The sequence below is a fragment of the Ambystoma mexicanum genome, chromosome 10 (assembly GCF_040938575.1).
Source record: "Ambystoma mexicanum isolate Mex_15411 chromosome 10, UKY_AmexF1_1, whole genome shotgun sequence".
Taxonomy (NCBI): domain Eukaryota; kingdom Metazoa; phylum Chordata; class Amphibia; order Caudata; family Ambystomatidae; genus Ambystoma; species Ambystoma mexicanum.
Genome location: NC_090932.1, coordinates 65,118,087 through 65,137,558, shown reverse-complemented (window position 1 = coordinate 65,137,558; position 19,472 = coordinate 65,118,087). Strand labels below are relative to the sequence as shown.

General features: G+C 44.3%; 1 protein-coding gene across 4 annotated transcripts in view; it reads right to left on the bottom strand.

Moving 5' to 3' along the window:
- LOC138491152 (uncharacterized) overlaps positions 1–19,472 on the bottom strand; it is a 648,478-nt gene that overhangs the window by 420,725 nt on the left and 208,281 nt on the right. For all 4 annotated transcript variants that reach the window (XM_069617509.1, XM_069617512.1, XM_069617510.1 and 1 more), the window contains one exon: positions 17,885–18,793. In XM_069617509.1, coding sequence (XP_069473610.1) covers positions 17,885–18,793 — 909 coding nt within the window. The remainder of the gene's footprint in view (positions 1–17,884; positions 18,794–19,472) is intronic.

The following is a 19,472-nucleotide window of genomic DNA, read 5'->3' as shown; positions in this document are numbered from 1 at the left end:
TCTTCTGCAGTGGTCACTGTGGTGTTTGTTTGCTTACTGTCGCCCCCGAAAGTCAGGAAGAAAGAGGAGTTTTGGGTGACAGTGCCTTGAGGGCTTGTGGCTGTTATCATTGAGCGGTGAATGTGCGTTACAGTCATTGGTTTTGGTTTGAACGCTGGGATGCATTTGGCACTTTGACTCTGTCGCACCAGGACCTGGTCTCCTATCTGAACGGAGCTTGGTCGTGCATGTCTTCTGATGTCTGCATATTCTTTCATTCTTTATCTTTTGCTCTCGCAGTGTCGACATAGATGGTGGGGAGCACAGCATGTGGGTTGTGTGGCAGCGTGGTTCTTATTATTCCTCTGAACATTAGAGCAGATGGAAATTCTCCTGTTGAGCTATGGGGTGTGTTCCTATATTTGCGTAGTAGTGTGCAAATGGCCTGCATGAATGAACTGTTGGTGATGGAACATACCTGGAGGGTCCGTTTTAGATTGCTCATGAATCTCTCTGCCATTCCATTCGCTTGTGGCTCTGCGAACATGGCAAAGTCATGCCCACCGAAAGGCGGTCCGTTGTCTGACTTTACGACGGATGGGATGCCATAGTCCGCAAAAGTCTTGTCCAGAGCCGGTATGACTGCCTGGGCACTGGTGGAGTGGATGAGGTGCACTTCGGGGAAATGCGACATCTCGTCAACGATTATCAGCACATATTTGCCATTCACCAGTGGTCCAAACATGTCAATGGCTACTTAGTCCCACACCTTCAGGGGCAATGAAGAGGTGCGTGGGGCCACTGCTTGACAGGCGAGGCACTTTCCTAGTAGTTGTTACACTCTTTTGTCCATTGAGGGGAACCACACTTTGGTTCTGAGCTGCTGCTTGGTCGACACTATGCCCCTATGTCCTGCATGCGTGATGGCTAGCACTTGTTCCTGAAGACTGGATGGAATAACGATTCTGTTCTCTTTTAGTAATAGGTCTTCTGACAAAGTCGACAGTGTGTATCTGATGAGTTTGAAGGTGCGGATTTGTTGTTCGTCGTATGGTGATGAAGTTTGAACTTCTTTCCGCCTGTTGTGCCACTGATCAGACACTCTTGTATTGTTTGAAGTAGGTGGTCCTTTTGTGTGGCTTCTTGCAGTTGAGCGGTTGTAATGGATTTGGGGAGCGCGATGCTTACCAAGTAGTTTAGATTTTGATTTGCCTTGGCTGACTGCCGCTCATCTTGAGCTAAAGTGGGTGTCTGGATAGAAAATTCACTGGGTTGTTGTCCTTTCCCGGATGGTGAATGATTTTGAGTGACTACTCTTGTAGCCTTATACCCCACCTGGCAATGCATGACGGTATCCTGGATGTTGGTTTGCCATAAATGGTGGTGAGGGCCTGGTGGTCGGTGATTACAGTGAGCAGGCGTCCAAAGAGAAACTGGTGGTAATATTTGAATGCCCCTACAACTGCCAGGCTTTCCTTTTCAGGTTGGGAATAGGCGCATTACGTGGCAGACAGACTGCGGCTTGTGTATGCCACGATGCGTCTCGGAGAGTCTGGTGATGCGCCAGGTTTGGATTGTGCTAGTATTGCCCATAGCCCCACTGGGCTTGCATCTACTGTCAGCTCTGTGTTAAGATCGGGATCATAGTAGGCCATGCACGATGCTGATACGATGCCCCTTTTTTTGATTTCTTGAAAAGCTTCTTCACATGCACTTGACCACTGGAATTCTTGGTGTTTTCCTGTGAGTAGTTGGAGGGGCGTGCTTACTGATGCAAAGTCTTGTATATAGCGCTTGCAGTAACTTGCCATTCCCAGGAATGAGCGTATTGCTGACACAGAGGTGGGTGTGGGGGTCTCTACCAGAGCTTGCACCTTTTCAGGGAAGGGTTGTAGACCTTTCCTTGAGAATATGTGTTCAAAGAATATCAGCGTGGATTTGCTGATTTCGCACTTGTCCCGCTTGAGTGTGAGATGAGCATTTTCAAGAGCCATGCACACTCTTCTCAGGGTGTCATCATGAATTTCTTGGGTGGTGCCAAAGATTAAAATGTCTTGACTGTAATTTAGGCAATTTGGAATGTGCTTAATTACTTGGTGGATCTCATTTTGAAAGATTCTGGCTGCTGATGACATGCCGAAGCTGAGCCTTTTATACCTGAATAGCCCAAAGTGTGTTGTAAATGTGGTGATGTACCTTGAAGATGGATGCAATTCGAGCTGGTGGTAGCCCTTGTTTAAGTCTAGTTTTGAGAGCACTTTAGCCCATGGAGTGGGTGCTTCATATCAGTCATCCTGGGGGCGAGGTGAGGTTCTCGTTCTATGGCTATGTTTGGGGCCCTCCTGTCGACGCAGATGCGAATACTGTCCTTGTTTTCCTTTTTGCGCTTGTGAACGATCGGGGATAACCATGGTGTTGGACCTGAGGCTGATTCAATGATGTCCTGCAACAGTAAGGACTGAATTTCATCTTTGACGTGCCTCTGGATGTTGAGGGGAATGCCTCTGTATTGTTGAGCCATCAGGGGAATGTGCAGGTTAATGTGTAGTTTGATTTGTTTATCCTTTAGTTTTCCCAGGCCTTTGAAGAGAGCTGGAAACATTTTCTGTATCATGTCCATCAGGCTGGCTCTGTATGCTGACATGATTTGGGACATTATTTGAATGAGCCCCATTTGAATTGCTGACTTGAAGCTCAATATGCTGCCCCCTGGTACTTCTCCTTTTATAACATAAATTTGGACTCTTTGGCTCTTATCTTTATATTGGCATGTTGCTGTGAACATTCCTCGACAGTCAAGGGGCTTATTCGATCTGTAGGGGTACATCAGCGTGTCCGCTTCTTTTAGCGATTTCCTTTTAGCAAGCAACATGTAAGTATCATTGTTGATTACATTCACAGTTGAACCCGTGTCTATCAGAAATCTTGATTTTGTCCATTTAGCTGAAGCATAATGTGGGACTGTATTCTGCTGCTACGCTGTTGTCGATGGCATGGACGTATCCTGTTTTATGGTCTCCACTGGAAGAGGATGAGTGTGAGTCTCGTCTTCGGTGAGACAAGTCATCCAGGTATCTAATCTTTTGTCTTGAATGTTGTCTTTGAGAGTCATGTCTACTCCTGTGACAACTGGAGTTGTCCCTCCTTTCCTCTCGCCGTCTATCTTCTTGTGGCGGATCACGTGGACAGCTGTGAGAGTGGCGCTTGTTGGCGGCAGGTGAGTGCTGCCTGCATTGTCTAGGGCTTTCCCGCCTTCAGCTGCGGCCATCTTGTCTCCAGGAGTCCCTGCTTCATTCAGTTGGTTGAAAGAAGTTAATGTTACTGCAGACGGACTGAAAATGATTTTCGCTGCCACACTTATCACAGTTGTGTCCAATAGCCGGGCATGGACCGACATGGGGAAATGTGAATCTGTATCTGTAGCATTTTATTTGTTCTGTTGCGTCCCTTGTCGTTTGAATGGGGCACACTGTTGTAGTTGAGGTGGACTGTGTGATCTTGATATTTCTCAAGGATTCAGTTTGTAGTGCTAAAGCGGAGTCAGCTCTTGCTAACTGTAATATCTCTTCTAGTGTTCTGCTCTTTTGGATGAGCTTCTTGCGGAAATCGGGAGATTTGCAGCCAGCACTGGGCTGTGATTTTAGTGCTTCTTCTGTCGAGTATCGATCAAAGTCACAATATTTTGCCCTTTTCCTTAGTCTCATTACGAAATTGTCCATGTTTTCACCACTTTCTTGAGTGGTAGTGAAGAAAATGTGTCTTCTGTAGTCTACATTTCTCAGTGGTGCGAAGTAGGCATTTAATGAGTAAATTATGCCTTGGAATGTGTCTGTATTGGTTTCTGGTATTTCAAATACAATATCTCGTACCACAGGACCCAATGAATGTAGTAAAATACCTCGTAGTCAGCGTTCTTCTCGCACACCTGAGTCGTCAATGTAGATGTGTAGTTCTTTGAGCCACCTGGCCCATCTGGGTGCCGGACTGCTGGTGTCTGCAATGTCAAAGTGCTACATGGCTTGCAGCTGTAGTGATTCTGAGTCACCATCTTCTCTGGATGTGGGGTGGCGTGGTGTGGAGCTGGACGGTGGGCTCAATATTTTGCTGTCAATGTTCGCTTCAGACATGGTTCAGTGGGTCTGTAATTTGGTGGCTGTTCACTGGTGTGGTGATGGTGGGCCTGGTTGCTTTCCAGGTGCTGCGGCCTGTGCTGTGATGGGCTGGGCCTTGGGGTGGCTAAACACTCTGTGGAGCGGTGCGTGGCAGAGGCGTAGGTGTAGGCAGGGTAGGGCCTGAGGGGCAAGGCCCATCCAAAATCTGTAAATGCCCACTTAGCAGCGCTGTGTGGGTATTTACAGATATTTTTGTCAGTGCAGTGGGCCCAACTACATTAACATCAGGCCCAATTTGCTAGACAATACTGGCTACGCCTCTGTTGCGTGGCAGCCTTTGATGTCTCTTTGTAAAAGGGTCTGAGCCCGTGTGGACAGGATAGCCGCCATCAAGGTGCTACACATGCTTATTAGTGTTGCAGCGTTGTGCACATGTACTACGGGATGCGCGTAATGCAGAAAGAAACGAATTTCCTCCATGGCAGTGTCGGCCGGTAGCTATGTGGCAGGGCTTGTTACTTGCTGGGTGAATAGTGCTCGCATGGAGTTCGGGCAGAACCGGCATCAAGGGCTTCAGACGCCGCGGTGACTTACACGCTGACGGCGTGATGATTTCGGCTCCTGTGACATCAGGATCGGGGTACTGCTTCAAGCTGTCCTTGTCGCCATTGTTGGATGCGCACTGGGATCGCGCATTCATATAATACAATCTATCATGCAATAATGTAAGACAATCAATTAAGGCAACTGCAATAAGACGCAGAGACTGGTAACATGCGTCACACTGTTTATTTAGTGAAGTGCAAACTGCCAACTCGGCGGTAACCCCGCCCCTTCAACCACGTGGGAAGCAGCCCACAACTGACATAATAGAAAGAAGACTCAGCCCCTGGCATGTGTCAACTAACAATGGAAATAGGACATTACACATATAATCTCAGTTTAATCTCACATAACTTGTACACTAAGCAAGAGGCAATCTTAGTTAAACATTTTTTTGACAAAGTACTATGTGAGAGGAACTAATCAGAAATGTACACTTTCATGGATATCTCTTCAAGGCATTACCTGAACAGTTACATGTATGTAGAGCGTGATCAGGACAGGGAAGGAAGGTCATTATTACAGTACTATTGAGAATAACTGGCAGAAGTTCTATCTATTTTCTAACAGGCTTTCAAGTAAAAAGAGACAACGAACCAGCGTTTATTTTATCCACATCTCCTTTCCCTTTGTGGTGACCTAAACCTAGTTAATCTACTCTGGGGCAGAGCACTTTGGGGGGTGGGGGCAGTGGGGCTCAGCAGCTTCCACTTAGAAATTGTTTAAGTGTAACAACTGGTTTGTCAGTACTGGATTGAGGTTTGCGAAGAAGGAGGCAGTGGTATCAGGAATGGAGGAGGAAATGGTATCTGGATTGGGGTTGGGAAGGAGGAGGCAATAGTATCTGGTTTGGGGTTGGGTAGGAGGAGGCAGTGGCATCGATTGAGGTTGGGAAGGAGGAGGCAGTGGTATCTGGATTCGGGTTGGGAAGGATAAGGCAGTGGAATCGGGAATGTATTGGCATTGGAGAGGAGGAGGCCGTGGTTTCAGGAATTTATTGGGGTTGGGAAGGAGGAGGCAGTGGTATCAGGAATAGATTGGGGTTGGGAAGGAGGAGGCAGTGGGTTCAGGATTTGATGGGGGTTGGGAAGGAGGAGGCAATGGTATGAGGATGCTGGAATACCTTATGGTTGTTTGACATGTGTCACATGTAGGTTACGTGAAATTCATGGCTATATCATATGTGTGTAACATGTGGCAAATACATGTTACATGAATATTAAACACCTGTCATATGTGTGGCATCTTTGGGAAATTGTGTGTGTGTGTGTGTGTGTGTGTGTGTCTGTGTGTGTGTATGTGTATTTGTATTTGTGTGTATCTGTTTATGTGTGTATGGTGTAAGGAAAGCATGGTAACAAACAGTAAGACAGACACAAATGATACCATTTCAAAGGTGTTTATTGAACTTCAATTAGGTTTGAAAAATGCCTATCTAATCCTAAATCTAAAGATGGGAGCAAACTATGACCATCAAATAGTAATAATGCAGTCCTAGTAGAGTCTTGTCAGAGTAAAAGGGCCTATACTAATATGGCTATTGCCAATCCTTACTTCTAAATACAAATAGTGTGGGAAACAATGTTATGCAAAAGGAAAGTGTTCAAGAAATTATATGTCAGCATATTTCAGTCCTTGGCTTCCCTTCGCCATGTTTTCAGCACAGGATAAGGTGGCACACTCGAGCTTAGCACACACTGTGGCTTTTCTAGCACGAGGATGCAGTTCAAGACCTGTACATCAAGGACTTCTCTGCCAAAGTCTATTTGCCATTCAAAATCTCTTATTTCAGAGGGCCTGATGCGACAACACTACCATTAAAGATCCTTTCTTTTCAGGATTTCACATGTGCAACTTCACGTGTGATTTACTGTTCACCCCGGGTTCCCCTCCGCCGAGCTCAGACCCAAATTAACACAAAATCTTCAATTGGGCTCCCTCCACTGGGCTCAGACCAAACTTTCTTTACTTACTCAAACAGACTTTCGACTGTGCGTAGGATTTAGCTTGACCCGTCGCAGGAACACTGCGATTCACAATTCTGTGTTATCTTCTTAATTTAACCCCTTTTTAACATTCCTTTCTTCTCAGCTGGATACCTTACAGAGACCTTCAATTGAGCATCCACGCAGTGCCTGTCACGACCCTCGCCCAAAACCCCCTCTGCCAAACCCACTGGCCAGGTGGAGTCAGGACTTGGCATCCTCTTCAAAAGCCCTCATGGGGCCAGTCCTGGCGCCTATGGCGCTAGGCTCATACACCATAAAAACAATGTGCTTGGGAACTGCTTTATTGTATTGCCAGTCAACATGGAGGCATCCACATAGCTTGGTTCCTGGGAACCAAGCTATGTGGTCTAGTGTTTTGGGTGTGGTAGGCTAGGGACTACTTTACCTGGACTATTTTGTTGGGGCTATTTAAACCACACCCGAGCAAGACAACACACTTCGCGTTACTTTGCAGCTTGCAACATGACGCTCACCGTGTCCAGCTATTCCCCCCCGAACCTCGGAGAAGCAGAACCTGGAGACAAAAGGAACATTATTAGCAGCAGCATCTTACCTGCAGTCTTCATCGTTAGCCACTCGCAGCTCCTGAGAACAGCTTCCTCGAATCTGCACGCCTCCTGGACAGAACGACCTATAAGAGGAAGATAGAGGCAACATTAAAGAAAGCAGCAGAGACATTTGCAAATTACGAACTGCTAAAAAGGCTTACCTGGCTAGTCGCCTTCGGCTGGCACCACTCCGGACATTCCACTTGCGCTGAAGAACACCGCGACCTGCAAGGAAGGAAAACACAGGTTAGCAAAGGCAAGACTTTGCAGCGCAGTGCATAGTGCTTACTTACCGCATAATAGCGCTCTTAATGTGCCATCATTTACCAGCGGGGCACAACCAAGCCAGTTCGCCACGCTGAAGCTCCACATACATAAGGGAGAAAAAGAGACATTTTAAACAAAAAAAGCATGCAGGAAAGCAACAATACTAAAGAACAGCAATAAGACCTACCTGAACAATATCAAACAGGCCGGCGTCAGTGAAGTAACTGGACCGCACATGCCCACAAAAGACAACGCACCCCTGCAAAGAAGGCAGGATGGAGAGCACGCCTAACTCTACCACAAGGTGAGGAGAGGGCCCCAGAGGGGCTGAAATCATACGGGGGTGGAGGGATTACCCCGGTCGGTCAGTCTTGAACACAGTCCTCCTGTATTTGCAGGCAGAACCTTCCCCGCAGACCACATCTGGGCAAAGCTGAGAAGTATACCAGCGAGTAACCCGGCTGGGTGGCGTCCCTGTGGATACCAGGTGAGCGTAAGAGTGCTGGACCACTCTGTCAAAGGTATCGGGTCTTGCTTTTAAAGTTCAATCACTCATCAGCAGTTCAACTTTACTTACGTCTTTGATTATACGCATTTTAACCAAATGTTCGTTCCAGCACTCGCCATACAATGTTGCTGCTTGCAACCTTGGCTTCAACACAGACCGGTCTTGTATCGGTCTCCCCAACTCACCGGCTATGTTGATTTCACTGATGCTACTTTGCTCTTGGAGGCAAGGCGGCTGCTGCTTCTCCCCGCCTTCATTATTGACGCAGGAGAGCCCCGGGTATTTCGGACACACAATGCAGGATTCTTCAGCCTTGTTTCCTGGTCTTATGCTTTCTAATCTCAAGGGCCTTTGAAAGTAACAGTTCCTTGTTGGAAAGGTCAGGGAATTTCCTTGCTTGCGATCCACTCCTGTTTTGCCAACTTTCTTCTCTCAAGTCAGCTGCCATCAAGAAACTGCTATTTCCTTGTGTGCGATTTGCCTTGCTCAGCGTGCTCTGATGCTCCACCTTTTATCTGTGTGGGGAAGCATAAAGGAAATCAGGTGTGTGTGATGGCCAGTAATTGTCTGACCTCACCTGACCATTGTATTGGAACACGTCAGGTATATAGTGTTTGCGTTGTAAAAAAGGGGTGGGGGTAGAGTTCCTAAGTATCCTACCTGGTAGGATGGGGAAAAGGTGTTACAATGAAGGAGATACTGCATCTCACCACCGGTGTCCCACTCCCATTCCCCAAAGACACCTCACCCAGGTGATCCTCCCGTACTGGTCTACCCCCAGGAACTGGATCCAAAAACGATGGCCATGTCCTGGCCACCTGGATGACAGATCCCCGGGGGCTAGTGGGTGAGATATCTTCTGGTTTCCCACAATGGGGAGGAGGCTTTTGAGCAACAATGGTTTACAGTACAATTATGCAGCATCCAAAATCAAGTTCTCTCATGCCCAAGCTAAATGATGGGATGCACTCCAATGCCAATAAGAACAACCAACTAAGAGCACATAATTAAAAGATCAAGAAATATAGAACATAATAATGAGATACCTGCAACTGACTCTAAAATAGCTACATTCCTTAAGAAATAGCAAGATACAAATCACGCGCCACAAGGAAGTGCCTAAGAAGTGCCTGTTGAGCCTGGTGACTCTCGGCAGCTCCAGCACCACGTGTATCAACGCTCTCAACTATACTGCCATGATATACGCTGTGAAGCCACGCGCCTTTCAGTGCACCTATCCTACATAAGGCACATGCGCGTGCCCCAAGGAAGTGCCTAAGAAGTGCCTGTTTGGCTTGGTTGGCAGGGTGCGGCAGTGTTGGAGGTACTGTTCACTTTCTGTTTAGACGTGTCTACTAATTATTCAGGTAGTCTGCTTGTCTTTCTAGCCTTTGTGTAAAGGCTATGCTACTCCGTGTATGACATTTTGCATATCTGCATACTACTCTTCAACTTCGCTGTAAGTGGGTTTTTTGAGCTGCCGCCATGTGTAGTGGTGCTGACTAAGTCAATTGCAAATGACAGCAGATTGAACTCCACCTGCACTGTAGGTTTGGCTGAATGCTTGCAACTGTTCCCTGTTATTTATGTATTTTCTTTTGAGTTAGTTTTTTCTATTGTAAAAGCGATGATAATCTGTATCAGTGTAGGACGAGCTCTGGTTCTTGTTCATTTGAGTAAAGAATAAGTAGTTGTTGGGAGATTGCGTATTAGTTGTAGAAACTCATATCCTTTTATTCATTGTGACTCTCTTCCTCTAATACCTTTAATCACCCTCTTTATCACACGTGCACTATTGTCAGGGGACTTTGTAGTGGCAAACGCCTTAATGAGCCTACTGGACCCAATCAAAAGGAGCCTGTTAGTCTATCACAATCTTTTGAGGCTAGAGAAATTGAAGAACGCAATGTCATGTTGCAATCTCAAGCACATGGTAAGTCTGATGCTCAAAAAGCACCATTCCTTGTTTACCGAGGCTCCCCCTCCTTCTTGCCTGGTTGCGCTAATCATGATCAAACCCTGTGTGTGCCCAGATTCATGCAACTCCCTCTATTCATCAATTGCCCAGAAATGATGCCTTACATGAGGTGGATGACGTGGATATTTATGAGCCCCACACTGTAGACATGCGCTCAACGAATCGCCCTAACAACTCTATGGGCCTCATTACGACCCTGGCGGTCCGGGAACTACGGTACCGGTAAGCATGCCGGTACCGCAGTTCTTGGACCGCCATATTATGTGTTGTGGTCGCAGGAGCCTGTCTGCTCTCTGAATGTGCCGGTGCATCCGACGTCCCCATCCCCATTCAGCCCTATGAGGCCGAATGGGGATGGGGAGGCCCTTGTTGCCGGCACCCGCAAATGGGCAATTACCGGGTCCGCCGAACTCAGCATGACCCGGTTCTTGCCCATTTCGTGGGTGCTGGAAAAAATGCCACTCTGGTGGCAGCCATGCCGAATTTACTGTCATAGTGCATGCCCCGAAAACCCTGAAAACCGTGAGTCCAGCCCAGACTCTGGCTTCCTTTGGGACTTCCCAGGCCCCAGCTAGGCTCACCTGGGCTCAGTACTGGCGCCGCTGGCGCCAGGCTCATGGTAAGCGTTAAATACATGGTCCATTTACTTGGCTCTGAGATGCTGAGCCATTCAGTACAGGGTGTGGCTTGGGGCTACTTTTCCTGAGTGGCAGGATACGATGAAGGGGACTATTCTCCTGGAACTACTTGCAAGGCTATTTAAACCGCACCTTGCAAACTGAACATGCTTTGCGTTAATCTGCACTCCTGCAGCATAATGCTCACCGTGTCAGTTCTTGCTTCCTTTCTGCCACGCCAATCCAGAGTCTTCTATCCATCGGCACCTGTGAAAATAGAAGAACAAGAGTTATTCACGCATTGAAGGCCTTACCTGCAGAACAACCAGACCTCGCCTTCACGCTTATCCAGGGGTCGCTGCATCTGTGGAAGATCAGAACAGAAGGTACCCTCTCGGGTAGCGACGCACCTGACTCGGCCTCCTCCAGGACTTCCAGCGAGCAGTTCTCCATCATTCTGCATCGCGCCGCATCTCGACACCATCAGTCGGACCTTCCATCTTCTTCCTGGAAAAGCGCTGCACCAGTCGAACAGAAAAGACAAAGCAGGTTAGTCGCACACAAAAAGGCTAAAATAAAGCGAACTATTAGCGCATCTCGCACAGCGCTCTACTTACCGGCAAGAATCCTGCACATCATTGTCAGGCGAGTCATCCATCATCCGAAAGCCGCTTTTGTGCTGCACCTGAAAGACAAAAAACAAACATTAGATATCTTGCATGCAAGGACTTAAGGCAGCTATTTCAAGGAGTTATTGGAATAGAGACTTACCTGCTTACTCCGATCCATCCACTTCAGCAACCTCCATCAGATCAGTGTAGTAACTCGATCCTGGAACTACTGAGTAACCGCGCCCCTGTCAGAGAGAGTGCAGTACGGAGAGCTCATCCATATAATAGACAAGGTGAGCCAGGGAAAGAGAAGGATAACACAGAAGGAGGTGAAAACCAAAACCAGCTCCACACAGTTGGCTAATATCTTGTTTCAACTTGCAGACGAACATCTCCTGAGGCAAGACAGAAGGGAAGACGCAAGCAGGCCCTCATTAAGTAGAACAACACCAGTTCAGACATCATCCTTCGCACACGAGTATGCCCCCGTGGAGACCAGGTGAGCGTGACATTTCCTGGCACGGCTACCGCCCGAGTTGTAATGAGGCCCTATGTCTCCATGTTCGTCAGAATGTTTTGACAACCACATTCCTGATGTTTCCATGTTGGCTCCAGAAGTAAAGGCAGAGCTTGGCAAACGCATCAGAGTATCACTCGGTCCTTTCTCTCCCGCCTCTCTTCTTCCCGCTGATATTGAAGAAGTATGGGCCTCATTACAACCCTGGTAGTAGCCATGCCTGTAAAACAGGCACGTCTGCCGCCGGAGTTGCCTTTATTTCGGGACCCAGAAATAGGCAATTACCAGGTCATTAAGGCCTTGCTGGGCCCGGCATTTGGCCATTCCTGGGTGCCGGAAAAAATTCTTCTCCATTCCCATTTGAGCCATAGGGCTCAATGGGAATGGGGAAGCCGGATGCATCAGAAATTATGTGCTCGCGGGTGCCTTTCATTCCGCCAGGTTAGACCTGGCGGAATGAATGGCACGCACGAGCACAACTCAGAGTTTGCCGGTGCGGATACAATATTACCAGCAAGCTTACCGGCACCGGTATATCTGGACCGGCAAGCTCGTAATGAGGCCCTATGTCTTTTCAACCGTTCTGATCGCAACTTATTTGAACAGCCTATATCTCCAAGCAATTCATTTGCTATGTCTAATGACCATCTTGCTGCTAGTTCACCTTCTTGTGTATCCAACAAATTACTGTTTAATCCTAAAGAAAAAGCTTGTAATGGCAAGGATAACAATCACATTAGGCCTAAAACTGATTCTCATCAATTCAGGTCCGAGGTAGGCCACTGTACCTCACGCGAGAGTAGTTCACTGTCACATGACTTTAATGCTCCTGACACATTTTCCTTTCCTGTACTAACTCGTATTTTTAACTTACTTGATAAGGGGCATGAAATAACCCATTCCGAATTTCGGGAAATTAAGTCATCAATCTCTGATATTATGAGTAAGCTAAATAAGCTGGAAGGTTTTTTGTATGCCCACAAAACTTTCTTCTTAAAATCTTCAAAGTATCGTAAGGATACTTTAGCAACCCCTAAGAGTGTTTCAACAACTATTACTGGTATAGGGGTGTGCATTAAGTCAACGCAAACTATGGGGGCTCACATAGTCCATCTAGTACAAAAATATTATGGCCACAATTCTAACATGAACCATCTATCCAACTTGTCAAATGATGATGAGCTCCTTGACTTAAACCAACTTAATGAGGAATGAAAATCACTGCTTGATATTAAGGAAAACGAAGTGTGCCTGAAGGACAAACCTGTGCCTCCTGTGAAAATCCACTTTAAAAGTGGGTTGCAATATTTTACCACAGCAAGTAGCTTGCACGACTGATGGGTCAACTGATTTAAAATCAGTTGATTCGGTTGTTGTGCCATATCAACTCTTGTCTAATAACAATTAGGTGAAACAGCTACCTTTATCCAAATGTTTTCCTATTATTGCAAACAAAAAGGTGAGGGGCATGAGTCGAATATTACCTCGGACAACATTAACCACGGAAATCCTACTTGTTCTTATTCGACTTTATCTCCCTTCCAAGGGCTTTTAAAAGCTCCCAGTGGTAATTGCAAGACAGAATCAGACATGATGGCTGGAACTCAAGAGCACGCTAGAGGACTTTCTGCCATCACTCCTCCACATTTATCTAAAGAAACTATACCCAACTCCAATAAAGTGAGCGGGGTAGCTGTAGACAGTCAGGTGCAATCTCAATCCAACATTTCTTCACTGGAGGTTTCTTTCTTCATTGAATTGACTACTGATATACCCAACATAATGAGCTGGGTGAGTGATGGTAAAATCTTTGGAAGGGCGAGACTCAACCGTACATTCATGCTTAATGCCTGTAAACAATTACCATTTCTCAGAACTCTAAACTCTGATAATATGGATTGGATAATCCTGTGCATAAACAACAATAATTGCATGATTTGTCAATTTCAGTCACATATAATCATGAAATTGGTTTGGGAGCAAAAAAATGATCTGTTACAATTAAGACTAAGTCTGCATATATTTAAAACCAAGGAGGATGCTCTGGAGTTTGTAGAAACCCTCAAAGCCCCCAATGATGAGGACAAATGTTCTATCCCCACAGCCCAACATCTAAAATTACCCAATGAAGAGTTGATTGCACACATTTCTTCAATTGCTGGAGCAGTCAAGGACTGGTCATGGCTTGAGCCCCTCATGAATAGCTTTCTGTCAATTCAGAAAGCTAACCTACAAGCATATCTCCAAAGCCATCACATTTCAATCTTGGAACTCGTGTGGTTTTTCCAACTTACTGCTGTGGTTTAGTTTTATGACTTTATCCAATAAACCTTCAGTCAAGCTAATACAGGAGAATATGAAACTCCAGCACTTCTGTATAAATGGCTATTCATCTTACATGGAAACTGCCAAAGTTTCCACTGCAGGGAGACCCTTTTGCGGTCTTGCTATTCTAGTTGACAGTAATTTAGATGGTACGACTAGCTTCATTTCTGCTTCTGATGAACTCTTGGTTATCAAACTTACTTCTTATGGCAAGCCCAATCTACAGTTTTTGATCATCTGCATGTATTGGAACCCTGCCAGAATGGCCATTGCAAGTATCTTTATACAGCTTGATGCAATACTGGAGGATGCGTTCATAGGTCATCCAAATGATCAGGTTGTGATTGGCAGGGATTTTAATTCTGCTTGCCTTGACGCAACCCAGTTTATGCATCAAGCTATGGCCAAAGGGCAAACCCTCTCTAATATTAGAAGTTTTAGATGGGTTCAGTACTTGGCTCAATGAGACATGCAGATCGTTGAGATGGAACCTCGAAACCACCATTGTACTTGGCAAAGAGGGTCTAACAGATCATACACTGATTTCTTCTTTGTTTCCACTTTGTTACTTGGTGCTTGTGATTTCATCACTGTGGCTAATCCGAATCTGGGAGATCACATGCCAATTAAATTAAATGTGAACATAGCTCTTTACATTCATCAAAGAGCGCCGGTTTTGGCTTTAGTAGAAATGGATAGGCAGGCAATATCTGTTCAGTGAAATTCTAAGCTGTGTCGTAAGTTAACTTTCAAGGTTAGCAAGTTTATCCGCTGGGAATCCGAAATGAACTTCCATGGTATGGACACAACAGCTTTGGAAGAATGGAATACATCTCTTATTAAATTCCATCTGAACCTACTGGCTCAAGGTAACGCTGACAAACAACAAATTCACAAACATACGGCTAATATGGATGTTGTCAATTAAAAACGCCTAAAAAACAATTTAAGGGCGCTTAAAAGGTTGTGTTTGACTCAATCCCAATATAGAATTCACAAAATGCAGATTTGTCAACTATGCAAAAACAGATTCAAAGTTATTAAACATCAACTATATATTGCAGACAATCAGCACATGGTGGCCAACATGTGCAAACCTAACACCAAGAATGTTTGGGCGGCTCTGATAAAGTCGGCCTGTACTAGTAGTGCTGATCTTAAGTCCTCAATTTCAGCTGAGCTTTGGCAGCAATATATTCTGTATATATTTCAAATGCCTTATGGGTATAAAGACGTCTCTTTTATCTTGCCTAACAAAGCGATTTTCCATGGACTCTTGTAGATGTGCAGTGGGCTATCACTAAACTTATGTTTTCCAAAGCTTCCGGTCCCGACGGCATTCCTGCTTGTGTTTTTAAAGCATGATCATATATTTAGTACAAAACTAGTTCAGGAATCGTGGCTTTCAGCTATAATTATACCCATCCACGAAAAAGGCTATCCAAATGATCCTGCAAACGTTAGGCCTATTGGCCTAATAGACGCTTCGTCCAAGGTATACTCTATTCTTATTCTTAAGGAGCTTGAGCAATACCTTCAGGAACACAATTCTCTCTCTAGATTTCAGGTGGGGTTCAGAAAACACATGGAGACGTCTCTAAATGCCATGATTCTGACTCATCTCTTGGAAAATTCTAAGCATCCTGAGTCTGGCCCAATATATATGGCCTCTTTAGACATGGATGCAGCATCTGATCGGGTCATCCGTAATCTTTTGTGTCAGAAAATGGCATTTTTAAATGCCCCTCCGAACTTTAATCCCTTTAATTACTATGCTGCATCACAACACTACTTATCAGGTACGCATTAACTCAGAAGGCAGACTCACCCTTCTGATTTTCACCTTTATAGGGATCAAGCAGGGATGCAATTTGACTTCTATATTATTTAACTCATACTTATGTGATCTAGACAAAATGTGGGAACAAGAGGATCTTTTTGCGGTCAGGTTAGGCAAACTCTGTCTGCATTGGATGGCGTTTGCAGATGACCTGATTTTCTTCGATAACACCCCATTTGGACTACAAAATAAACTTAATATATTCTTTATCTATGCCTTAAAGTTTAATCCTCAGGCTAATCCGTCCAAGTCTAGTATAGTCGTCTTTATGAATAAGAAGTTGTTACAGGCCTTTAAATGGTCGATTGGAGGCATTGACATAGAACACATTCCTGCCCTGCAGTATCTTGGATATGATCTTTGTGACAGTTAATCTCTAATTATGTGAACCATGGCTCTAAATCAGAAAGTTAGACCCTTACAGTCACAGATACAAATCATTTATAGTACACACTGCAAATATTCTTTTATGACTGTACTTGAATTTTATATATTGAAAATTGAATCAATTCTGTTATATGGCTTAGACATGTGCCTACTAGACTTGGACAACATTCTAGACAGAATTTGGAAACACGTATTGGGCTTAGCTTCTGCTTTGCCAAATTCCATCTTGCGTCAAAAGCTAGGGCTGAGTTCTCTCTCCTATAAACATCATTGGCGTATGCTAATGAACTATGAAAAAATTGTCAATCCTCCACGTAATTCCCTACATCAAGAGCTTGATCAAATGCTTAATGACACATCTCCTAAATCACTTGCTAGATTTCATGTGAAAATGCAGAACTTTCTAGCTAGAATTAATGTTAATATGCATGATTTAAGACTATGTTTACCTAATGTGAAAAAGCACATTATGATTTTGATTGGTTGCGTATGATTGAAGTTAACAATCGCTATACATCTTACAAGGAGCAAGCTTGATTTGCAAAAGAAAAAGGAAACCTAGATCGAAGTATTTATCAATCTTCCCCTGTGACAAAGCTTTTGCTTTATTACTAAAATTCAAACTAAACCAATTTCACACTTTGGAGCAAGTTCGCCACTGGCACCAAAATCAAGCCGATGCTGACAGTGGAATGTGTAGGTTTTGTTTGTCAACCACAGAACCAGAAACCTTGAAGCATTTGGTGAGATCTTGCTCACTTTTTGAATCCAAGCAAATGTTGATATTCGATAAGTTCAGTATTGGAGTAACTAAGTTTTCGAGGGAATTCCTGTGGATTCGGTGTATGTGAGGGGAGAATATCTCATTGGTCTTAGCACGTACGCTGTTTTGGACTTTAATCAATGAGTTATTATGACAGTAAAGGAGTCTGTAATGTCACATAATTTTGTCACAGAAATTTTATGTATATTGTATTTACCACTGAATTTTAAATCTATCTTGTAAAGTTATATAACCTTGATAGGAGCATCCTAACAGTATTTTGTATGTCCTGTGTGGATATCAACTTAAATCCAGATAAAAATCTCTCAGTGCAAGTAGGTAGATTCAGCCAGACTTTTATAACTACGGTAATGAAAATTGGTTTATTATTAGTGCTATGTAGCTTTTACTTAGAAATGCTTTTTAACATTGTTCGAACTTAATGTATCATGTTTGTATGTTTTTAAAGGAAGTCTCATGTATTCAATCTTTTAGGATGAATTGTTCAGTCTCCATTTTGCACAGACTGCGAATTTGCACAATACTATCTGCTACATTTTTCTAATCTGGTATAGGTGTTTTTATCCACGTAAGGACGTCCAAATGCAACATGTTCCTTTTTAAATATTTGGAGGATTTGATATTTATGTATGATGTTTGTAAAAAAAAAAGTTTGTAAAGGTTTGTTTTAAACCATATGCGAATAAAGAAAAAAAAAGGAAAAAAGAAAAAATCACAATGTTTATTACTATATACATATAAGTCTCAAACAATGGGGATCAAATGATAAATAGTACACTCCTGAGGGGACAACACTCACCTTCATCGCTTTGGTTCATGTCAGAGGATCCCATTATTGGTGCTCCAGGAGAGTTGCTGGAACTTGTTCTCAATAATGATACAATTGTATTGGCTTCTGGATGAGTGACTACATCTGGGATGATTGTATTAAAAGCCACTGGAGGACGTGTCGCCACTACAGATTTTGGGCTGGTTATTGTTACTGGTGGAGTAGGTGTAGTTGTGATATTCTGAGATGCAGAAGTCACAGGATTCTCTGTTATCAAGGAGTCAAATGAAGGCTGTGATGTTAGAGTTTGGTGTGTGGCTGTGGTTGGGCCTGAGGTGTTGTACATCGTCGCCCCATCCGTAGGAGAAGAGATTTCATTAGTCGGCCTCTGGGGACTTGCAAATGAAATAGATGTGCTTGCCGACAATGCCATGTCCATCTGTGTAGGGTATGACAATGGGTTCACTAAACCAGCATCATTAGGTTGAGTCTTTACATTGCCTTCTTCTGTTAAAGTCTGTGCAACTGAAGGCAGCATTGTGGAGAAATTAGTCAGTTGTCCGGGTGCAGATGCAGATGTAGCTGGGTGGATACCAGGATGCACTGCTGCTGCAGACATGGATGTGGTTGGTGCAGAATTGTTAGGCTGTACATACGTTGAGGAATCATCGATGCCAGAAGCAGTGGATGAAAACTTTGTAGGTACTTCACCTGCATTTGCTTGAGTAATCAGGGGTGCCTCCACAGTTGAGTGGATGGTTTTGTGAACTGGAGAAGTTGATGCAGGGGTTTCATCCTGAGATGAGGCAGACATTCTCTTTATTGGGTGCAGTCCCATTCCCCAATTTGCTGAATGAACGTTTTGCAAAATTGCCAATGTGACAGAGGTTGGTGACTGCTCAATGGTTAGAGTTGGAAATTCGGTTTTGCTGGAAATAGCTGCAGGAACAAAATTAACTAAGGGTTAGTGCATAACATATTCAAAAGAGATTAAAAAAAACATTTGCAAATGGTTGGTGAGTACTGGATTGTGATTCGGAAGGAAGATTAGGTGGGATCAGGATGCTGGTATACATGATGGTTGTTTAACATGTGTCACATGCATGTTGCATGCAATTCATAGCTGTTTCATTTGTTTGTAGTATGTGCCAAATTTATCTTACATGGATATTAAGTCCCTGTCATATAAGTGGCATCTCTGGCAAATGTTGTGTGTGTGCGCGCCCATTCGTGTTTGTTTGTATGTCTGTGTGTGTGTGTTTCTCTGTGTATTAGGAAAGGGCTTTCAGGCCACAGCGGCTTACAGTTCAATTAGTTCAATTAGTTCAGTTATGGTGCAACCTTAATCAACTTCTCTTATGTGCAGCTAAATTATGGGATGTCCTTTTTAATGCCAATAATACATTCTTCACAGCATAAAAGATCATATTGTACCGAAAATGAGAGATAACTTAAAATTAATCACATTGTAACAGTCTATAAAATAACTATTCAAACCTTAAGAAACAGCAAAACAAATATCAGGATCAGGAGGGAAACAAGGACCCAAGGGTTCAAGGAGCAAGGAAGAAGCTGGCAAAATAGCATGTTCTGAGAGCAAGAACACAGACAAGAGCTA